Source organism: Carya illinoinensis, chromosome 11, assembly GCF_018687715.1.
Source record: "Carya illinoinensis cultivar Pawnee chromosome 11, C.illinoinensisPawnee_v1, whole genome shotgun sequence".
Taxonomy (NCBI): domain Eukaryota; kingdom Viridiplantae; phylum Streptophyta; class Magnoliopsida; order Fagales; family Juglandaceae; genus Carya; species Carya illinoinensis.
The window spans coordinates 515,096-524,615 of NC_056762.1; the positions used below are offsets into that span (position 1 = coordinate 515,096).

Consider the following 9,520-nt stretch of genomic DNA (forward strand, 5'->3'; position numbering starts at 1 on the left):
CAACAAATATGCAAAGTACAGACGAAAAGAGAAGAAAAAGATGAGAGAAATAAAAGAGATTACTTACTATAGCTAGGGTTTATGAATTTGAAATTGTAGCCAATCGAGATCTAAATAGAAGAAAAAACTAACAGCTGATAATCAACAGATATGTAAAGTGTAAACGAAAATGGAAGAAGAAGATGAAAGAAATTACTTAATGTGGCTAGTTCCTTTCTATTATGTTACGAGACTGAAATCTCTAAAGGGTGTTGGGGGTCACAGCGCCCAAAGGGGGGCAAGAGAGAGTCAATTTTGTTCGTGGGTTAAGTTACACAAAAAGTGGGTTGAGAGGGTGTCGAGAGCTCACAGGCTTTCATCATATGCATCGCGGTCACACAACTAAGAATGGGTGTAAAGCGTACACGGCATTACACTATTAGTGGACTGTTTTTAAGTGGTTATAAGGCCTACCGGCTCTAAGGTATTCACAAACAAAAAAGTTGCTACCCATTTGCCCAAATCTCAGCCCAGCCCAATGTACCCAACCAAACCCAAGTTGTGACCAGTGATCAGAATCACACTTCCAGTCCCCTATCCTCGGTCAGTCAGATCTCCCTCTTTCGATCTGAGTTGAACTCTCTGTGAATAGCAACAATAGTCTTTGGACTTGACCTCCGGTGGAGTTTCTGGATTCCTTTTTCTTTTTATATGGCCTTTTGAGTTGCTTAGATCACGTCCTGTGTGGTAAATTTTGGTTTTTTCCTGCCTTGCGCGGATTCCTGATTGCTTGTTTCGTCTTTGAGCTCGCTTTTAAGTTCTTTTTGTTTATATACACCTTTCGTCTGAGTTTTAAGTCTGATTAGTAATATATAACTGAGTTAATGTCCTGTTCTTTCGAAACTCTGTTCGAAGTCCTGAATCTTTTTCTGTTTCTGATACTTTCAGTTTTGATTGATTTGTGTTTTTAAATCTGAAATTGAAAACAAATTTCTAAGTTCAACTCGAAGTTTGTATGGTAATTTATTGTTTGTGACTTCGGCTGAAGCTTACATATTTTGATTCTGATTCGTATGTTTGATTCGATTGTTTTTTTCCTTTATTGATTTGTAGCTTGTATGAAAATGTGAGTTTGCGGAATAATAAGCTCGCCAGGCCCGGCCCAAATCCGATACACCGACCCGACATCCACTCTGTCTTGGTGGAGTTGGAGCGGAACGGATTTACAGACTCGGAGGCGAAGAAGGATTTGGTTTCGTGCCCTCCTGATTAAGTTGGAGTCGCTGCACACCCTACAAAGTGTAAACCATTGTTATTTTAAACCTGCGAAGTGCTGGATTTCTTCCTTCTTCGTCTTCAATTCAGAAAACTGTAATTAGGGTTTCTACGTCTTCGTCGAATAGATTCATTTTCATTGATTTTTAAAACTAGCCAGTGAATTCATCATTTGATGAGGCTCTTGCAGTTTGGCTTGTTGGTATCTTTAGCTTCTGGACTCGCTGCAATTCTCGTCTACATCACCGGCGTCACTCATCTCTGTATGCTGTATATTATGTCTATTTATACGCAATCGATCCTTACACACCTGCATGCTAGTTTCGTGTGCTTAGTTAATGAATGTGCTATCTACAGATGATAATTATCAGCCCTCGAATGAAGACTTGAAAGCCTTGCATTCTTTGCAGCGCAACTTCCAGAAGTGTGTGGTGAGAAATTGTCTTTTGGCAATTTTTTATACATATTGCACATTTTTTTTTAATTATGATGCTCTGTGGCATAGCTTTCTATTATGGTTACCTTGTCTTTAAATTGTGCTTGGATTAATTAGCGTATTTAATTATGGAAGCTCATACATATGTGAGTAATTATGGTAGCTTGAAGCATATAATCTATCAGATATTGTATGAAATTTGAGTTAAGTGGCTATACTCTTCATTGACTTGTGTTCGTGGATGTGATAACCACGTGAGATACATGATTTGAGTGTAGGAAAGTTATTTGTGTGATTTTTGTCACGTAGTTGCTGAATAATTTTTTTGGTGCAGAGAGCAAATGGATTAGGTTTACAAGCCGTGAGTGGTAAAGATTATTGCCAAGTATCGATTTACTTCCCTAGTGACACTGTCCCCAAATGGGTAAGTCTTCTCTAAGATTTGCACATATTTTCTACTTTATGTTCAGGCGATGCTTGCGAGTATATAAATTATGATAGGATAATATGTATAATTCAATAATGAGAATATAGATTATGATATAACATACTTTGTTTTCTTCTTTGGTTTGGATTTCAACAGCCACATACTTTGACATGCTTTTGAGTTATAAAAAAGTAATTGAATTATGGTATGCACAAGCGAGTAATGTTTGCAATCTTTATTTTGTAGATGATTTCCATGGTATTTGGTGTTTCTTTACATTTATTAACTATAAGATGTTCTTTTCTGACTTAGTTCCTTGGAAATCTTTGAATGTCAACAGAAGGATCCTAAAACTGGTGAACTAGAGGGTTTGTCATTTGATTTTAATCTGTGTGAAGCAGTGGCTACATGGGAACAGGTGAGCTTATTATTCTGATTTCCAAAATAGGTGATCCTATCGTTCAGACGTAAAAAATAAGAAGAGCCTATAAAAGAAAAATTGTATGCACCATTTTTGAGTGAAACGAGATGTGCCTAATATACTTGGTGAAATATTTTTGTAATTTCTATTTCACATGTTAACTGACACCTTTCTGTAATAAAGTTAAAAGATGTTCCCATTTTTCTTGCCCTTGATTATGGGCAAGTTTGTTGTGATTTTTTATATTTATGTGTTTGTTTAGATTTCCATCTATGCTTTTCATTTGATTTGCATATAGTGAGTTGATTGCTCAGGTGCGCAATAGTACCACAATACTCACCAGGGAGTTCATCGATGCTTTGCGAAATGGATGGGAGGAATATGCCTGGCGCAGGATCAATAAGGGAATACTTCTGTAAGTAGTTGTACAACTGACTGGGACTAGAATTAGTTATTTTATTTAATTTAGTGAATAATAAATGAGAAGGAATTGAAAGGAATTATCTATTCCTTTTTGACAAGTAAAAGGATTTTTTTTAATTGGTATATAATAATTTTATTGATGATAAAAAAGTAGGCATAGCCCAAGTACATAGGACATCTACAAGAGAAACACCTATTCGTAATTGACTGGGAGTAAAGGAAACTATCTACTCATTTTGTGAAGCACGTAACAATGACAGTTCATCTATTTTTGTTTAAGCTAGCCACAAGTATTTGAACGATGATGAAAGCATTACCATTCCCATGGGCCACACATTTGGCATGGATTTTTTATTTCTAGTAAAGCTATGATGTGACATAATTTTGGACTTGTTTTTTTGATTCGCATGAGACTTTTAGATGCATTATGAGAATATCTCATTCTTCATTTGTACATAAAAGAATCTTAGTTTGCCTGTAAATTCTAAGTTAAAAAAACTATATGAATGCAGAACTTTGCTGTAACTTTGTTTCAATGTCCTGTTTTTAGTCTAATGTAAATCTGGTTCTTAAAGTTGCCGAGAAATTTCATATCCACATGCAAGCTGATCTAGTTCATCTCTCTATTGCAGTAATCGCTGCAAGAATAAGACTCTATGTGTGGAGAAACTTTCACTGGTACTTCCTGATACTCCACCATATCTTCCTCGGCAATTTGGCCGATGTGCTGTTATTGGTAACTCGGGGGATCTTCTTAAAACAAGGTTTGGGAATGAGATAGATGCTTATGATGCTGTCATTAGAGAAAATGGTGCTCCAATTCAGGTTAAGCTGCTTCTTTATTGATGTTAGAATTCTGGTGCTTACTTCACTTAATAAATGTTCTGCCTGTTCTGTTATTTGTTTTATTCAGAACTACTCAGACTATGTCGGCAAGAAGAGTACATTTCGTCTACTTAATAGGGGATCTGCCAAAGCTCTTGATAAAGTTGTGGAGTTAGATGGTATGAACACCATACTTTCTTGTAACATGTTAAGCCTATCACATTTTACTAGAAGCACACTAAAGATGGGGTTTCTGCAGAAACAAGGAAAGAGGTCCTGATCATTAAGACAACAATTCATGACATTATGAGAAAAATGATACAGGTTAGTATGTTTTTCCTTAAGAGTCTTGCTTGCTCCACTAGAAAACAAAAGCTGGTCTCCTTCATTTTCTGTGTAGCTGTGATCTTATTCTCTAACATTTCTTGCTGTAAATCATCTGCTCAAATATTATTAATCAATTTTTTTGTGACGTAAAAACAATACTTATTTGTTCTTCATTCCCTGAAAGTCATACATGGATTCTAAATAAAAGGAGCCTGCTCTTGCTAAATTTGGCCCAACGAGGAAAATGAAGAAAGAAAATTTGATTGCTGAAAGGAAACCGATTCTTGAAAAAACTGCCTTGTCTACTTGTGGAAACTTTTTTTGTTATCCTCTCTTGAATATCACTTCAGATTCTGCTTGATAACTTTTCTTCCTTGCTTTTGGGGACAATCATATTACTGAAAGCTTATATTTCCTTTTTTGGGCCTTTATACAGGATGTTCCGATAAAAAATCCTGTATATCTCATGCTAGGTGCTTCCTTTGGTTCGGCAGCTAAAGGAACTGGGCTCAAGGCTCTTGAATTTGCTCTCTCTATTTGTGAATCAGTGGATATGTATGGATTCACTGTGGATCCCGGTTATAAAGAATGGTATAAAATTTCTTTAAGCAGTCAGTGTTTATAAATAAAATACTTTTATATACTTGATTGGGTTTATCTGATCAGGAAGCATTGTAATACTCTTTCAGGACTAGATATTTCTCCGAATCTCGACAAGGTCATACTCCTTTGCATGGTAGGGCTTACTATCAAATGATGGAGTGTTTGGGAGTAAGTCAACAGTTTTTGTTTCTATATTTGCTGATGTGTGTAATAGTTGTGTTGATCTTAACCTTATGAAGTTGTATCCAAATATGTTTTTCTTCTTTTGGAAAAAACAAAAACTACCAGTGCTCAATTCATTTTATGGGTCTTGAAGTTGCAAGCTCTACTGACTAGGTCGTGTAGTGCTGGTTAAGGTTTGTTTGTTCCAGTTATGTGGTGCAAAGAGACTGTGACCTACAATAATGGAGCAAAAAGATTGATGTTGATTATTGTGTGGTAATGTTGATGATTGCAAAATATTGAGATTTGAATTATAATGCCATTTTTGCAAATAGAAAATTTCCCCATTTCAACTTGTATAAGTGCTTAATCACTCTTCCCTCTTGATTTGTGTGAAATCTTCTCATTGTGTATGTATTTTATCATTAACTTCAGTTTTTTTCTTTTTCTTCTGCTTGTTAAGCTTATCAAAATCCACTCTCCCATGCGAGCTGATCCAAACCGTGTTGTAAAATGGGTACCAAGCCTTGACACAATTAGAGCTGCTAGAATCGCATCAGATAAATTATTGAGGTGAGTGAACTTTCTTTACGTTTCTAAATTTGAGAATATAGAATATAATAGTGGTCAAATGCGGCAGGCTGGGCTGAGCTGAGCTGTAGACTTGGAAATCTCAGGTTCGATTCTGCACTAGGAGTTCCTTTGGATTACATGATACATGGTTCTGGCATATAGGGACGTGTATTCAGGGTTTACTCCACAAGGGTGGGTGCCAAGGGCCTGCCCTTGGTGAGGTTTCACATCATAAACCAAAAAAAAATGAGAACATATAAGTTGAGAAGGCTGCTATAATGGATTGACTTGATGTTTAGTCATGAGCAAGCTGTGCAACTTCTATTTTCTCTGAAAATTTTATAAACCTTTGCAATTGGCATGTTCTTTTAAGATTGTGTAGGAGGGTAACTTATAAAAAAAAAAAAAATCATGTGTAGGAGGGTTCGACCTGGGTCTGCTGATCCATTAGCCGCATGTTCAATTATTGGAAAGCAAGCTCAGAGAAAGTCTATAGCATTGTCAAACATCAGAAAGGCTGCTGCTGACCACAAAAAATTTGTGAAGGGCGTAACCATGTACCCTTTGGAGCACAGTCTAGGAGATGGGGTACTATGCACAGTGCCAGATAACAGAATCCTGCAGAGCTGACTGATATGTAGTTTATATTTGTTTACCAATTAGCAATTGGATGAAGAAATTGCCGCAAGCAGGTGCATGAATGCAAGCAGCATTTATCTGGTAGCAGCAAGTATCTGGCAACCCATGTTAAAGAGTTTGGTTAGGGCGTGAATATTGATTTTTAAAGGCTCGGCTTTTTCCCAGAAGTGAAGTTTTGATAGCCCCCATAAGCAGATGATAATTGGAGGTGGAGAAGATATTTTGCATTTTTTCTAATTCCGGTAGCGACCATTTCCTTATTTGGAAGAGTCCTATTCATTATTATTATTTTTCAATGGTATTAGGTTATATTTGATTTGAAATTTAATTTGTCAACAATGTATAGGGGGAAACAATGCTCTGCTGTTTGCTAAATACTACAAATTTGGATGAACCCAAATGGTGTTTGTGAATATACCCTCCAATGATATATTTAAGTGGCATTGGTGGTGGGGTAGGCTGTTAACAAATCGGGGTTGATGGTTGTAGTTGAGACAAGTGTGGAAACCGAGTGGAGGTAAAATAAGCAAAATCACACATTGTTAAAACTGGTAATGTGAGTTGCACATGGGAAGCCAGCCGCAAAGCTGAGCCAGACATAAGAAATGGATAAGAAGAGTGGTAGTTGTTTTCACCTACAATGCTACAAGCATTCCGGAAGCAATCAATCGTGCGCCAGCTCCTCTCCTCTCCACTGCACAAACTGAAGGCACAACGTAATAAAAAGAAGAAAGAAATACTGAAAGAGAGCCACTCACTTAGGACGTGGGACGTGGCCCAGAGGCAGAGGGAGAGGATCAGAATCGCCCCGGCTCACTCTCTCATTTCCTGCCTGGGGGCACAAAGGACACACGCGTCAAACTCCCAACACGCACACAGTCCCAGTCACTCTCCTCCATCCTTTCCTTCCTTTATATTCATTCATTTATTGTCTTCTTTTTCTCTGAAAATTTGCTTCCTGCTTCCCCCCCCCCCCTCTCTCTCTCTCTGCATTTTCATACATAACATACCCTTTAATAACTATACAAACCCTAGAGCGGGATTAGAAATTATTCGTTTGTTAGAGAGAGAGAGAGAGAGACAAACACGAGTTTGCTTGGTGGGTGGGACCCGATCTTTCTATCCCTATCTCTGTGTATCTACAAATAATGCCCGAGATACTTTCTTCAGCAGAGAATCAGCTCAACGGCGTCGGTGGTGGACCCCTTTTGGTTGCTTCTACCGAGACCGTCGGATCCAAGCGCCAGCGCCGACCCAGCGTCCGATTGGGCGACATCGGAGGCGACCAACCCTACGATTCTCACGTGCGGAGGAGCCCCCACCCCCACCCCCTCCACCTCCACCTCCACAACAACGGTAACAAGCACTGGAAGCTCGCGATGAAGGACTCCAACAACCACTCTAGTGCCTCAGGTAAAACCTCCAAGACTCGAACTTTATTTCATCTGAGTTCTTCCGAAACCCTAGACGGCGAGGACAAGGAAGGAAACATCGATGGCCTTGCTCTTTCGAGTTGGAAGGTCAAGGATTCTAAAAAGCGAGCCTTCACGGCTAAAAGGGTCCGATCCAATTGGGTTTCTAAGGTTGTCGATGAGGGTGATGGCGGTGTTGGTGCTGGTGCTGAAGGGGATGACAAATATGGTGGCGGTGAAGGTGAAAATATCGATAACGGGTATCGAGATTTCGATGTTGAAAACTCGGAAAGTCCGTTGAAAGAGCAAAGCCCGGTTCATTCCCTTGAAAATCTTGGTTTGGACGGGCATGGAAATGAGAGAGATTTGATTTATAGGAGACCCATTAGGGCTAGGGGGGTTGTTTCGGAGGGCCCCCATGATGGAGTGGAATTATCAGGGCCGTCCGATACAGATTGGAAGTGCGGGACGAGTGGTGATAGGAATGGGAATAACGGAGGAGAAGATGGGGTGAGGATCTGGCTCAATGGGTTAGGGTTAGGTCGGTATGCGCCGGTGTTTGAAATTCACGAGGTTGACGACGAGGTTTTGCCCATGTTGACTTTAGATGATCTCAAGGATATGGGGATCAATGCGGTCGGGTCCAGAAGAAAAATGTATTGCGCAATTCAAAAGCTTGGAAAGGGGTTTTCATGAGTTTCTTTTTTTTACTTGTGTGTGTGTGTGTGGATTAATGTAGGGAAACTCACAGCCATGGCAGTGTAAGCTTGCTTCCGAACCTTTTTGATACTTTTAGTGTATTTCCTCTATGACTCTTGAGAGATATGATTAGGCTGCTTTGTTAGTTTGTTTCTTGTTGCACTATCTGCCTTTTAATTGGTAAATATTGGATCTGATTTTGTAGGGTTTCTCCTGGTTTTTACTGATTAGTGTGAGACAGAATGTGGAAATATTCTGTGCGAATTGGTTTTCAGAAAGAATGAAAGCAAGAAAATGTCTAAATTATCAAGTCAATTTTGAACGTTTTCAGTTAATAACCCTTGATTTTATGCAATTACTTATCATTTTAGAGCCCTTTTGGTTCACTGATGTTGATCATTTTGAACTTGAAAAGATAGCTTAAGAGTCTTGGATCTGAAGTCGTCCATATTCCTCAAATTTCTTGCTTCCTTATCTTTCTTTGGAAGGTCCGTCTTTCATCTTAATTTTTTACTATACACTCGAAGTACTTGTTAAAAAAGAAAAAGAAAAACTGTCCATATGTGAAATCGGTTAACTGCAACTACTATTTTTATTCCGTAATTTGCCGCTCATTCTGATTTAATTTATATTCGTTTGCATGCCAATGAACTCGGGTTTTATCTTAGTCTTGTAGGGTAATGGTCATTGAGATTATATTCTAATATTTAGAGGTAGTCTGAATCATTGGAATGGGGTAAAGTTTCAGATAGAGGTTTGTTTTGTACATCATCTTTTTTGATGTTTGGGAATGCATGAATTATTGTTTCTTTGCACCGGATAAGATTTCAAGTATGGTTAACTTTTTACGACTTATCGAGATGGAGGGGCAGTTGGTGTACTTCTAGAAATAGGGGATATGAATTAATTATTTGTTGGCAGAGGCTGTAGGTTTGCATTAACTTCATAGTTTGTTAAAATAATGTAGCTCTGCTCCACACAAAAACTCTCCCATTGGAATACAAGCCCACTGGATACTCCACCATATGAAGGGAGAGGAGCTTCCACTCACTCCTACACTAAAAATCCTACCATTTCCACTTGACTGCTCTTGAGAGATATGTATTTTTTTTCCCCTTCATATCTTTCGCAACCTTGAAGTTAGATCCATGGCTCTGTATCCATCAAAATACCACGCCCCTTACCATTCGAAATGTCCCCTTCGCTCCGAAGCCTACACTGGGCGTGGCTGCCCGCATAGCTTCTGGACCTCCTTCTGTCGAATTGTTTCGTTTTAGGCGGCCCCTGCTGGGTAGCGTATGGCTCATTTTAAAATTCTC

At 38.7% G+C, this 9,520-nt stretch overlaps 2 protein-coding genes across 5 annotated transcripts; both read left to right on the top strand.

The window, feature by feature from the left end:
• Nucleotides 1-502: 502 nt before the first annotated feature.
• On the top strand, nucleotides 503-6,503 carry LOC122280713 (sialyltransferase-like protein 2). 4 transcript variants are annotated; one of them, XM_043091710.1, is made up of 14 exons: nucleotides 549-726; nucleotides 1,093-1,517; nucleotides 1,612-1,685; nucleotides 2,025-2,114; nucleotides 2,458-2,535; nucleotides 2,853-2,953; nucleotides 3,594-3,786; nucleotides 3,875-3,965; nucleotides 4,046-4,110; nucleotides 4,550-4,704; nucleotides 4,803-4,884; nucleotides 5,342-5,451; nucleotides 5,519-5,555; nucleotides 5,871-6,033. In XM_043091710.1, the coding sequence occupies exons 2-13, from the start codon at nucleotides 1,430-1,432 to the stop codon at nucleotides 5,526-5,528; spliced, it is 1,137 nt and encodes a 378-aa protein (XP_042947644.1). In that variant the 5' UTR covers nucleotides 549-726; nucleotides 1,093-1,429; the 3' UTR covers nucleotides 5,529-5,555; nucleotides 5,871-6,033. The 4 variants fall into 4 exon arrangements, with proteins under 4 accessions (XP_042947642.1, XP_042947644.1, XP_042947641.1 ...); XM_043091708.1 differs by lacking the exon at nucleotides 5,519-5,555 and having other exon boundaries at nucleotides 503-659; nucleotides 5,871-6,503; XM_043091707.1 differs by lacking the exon at nucleotides 5,519-5,555 and having other exon boundaries at nucleotides 5,871-6,503.
• Nucleotides 6,504-6,708: 205 nt separating this feature from the next.
• LOC122280714 lies at nucleotides 6,709-8,410 on the top strand. The gene has a single exon (XM_043091711.1). It carries the CDS (start codon nucleotides 7,239-7,241, stop codon nucleotides 8,196-8,198), a length of 960 nt encoding a protein of 319 aa, XP_042947645.1. The 5' UTR covers nucleotides 6,709-7,238; the 3' UTR covers nucleotides 8,199-8,410.
• The last annotated feature ends 1,110 nt before the right edge of the window (nucleotides 8,411-9,520 follow it).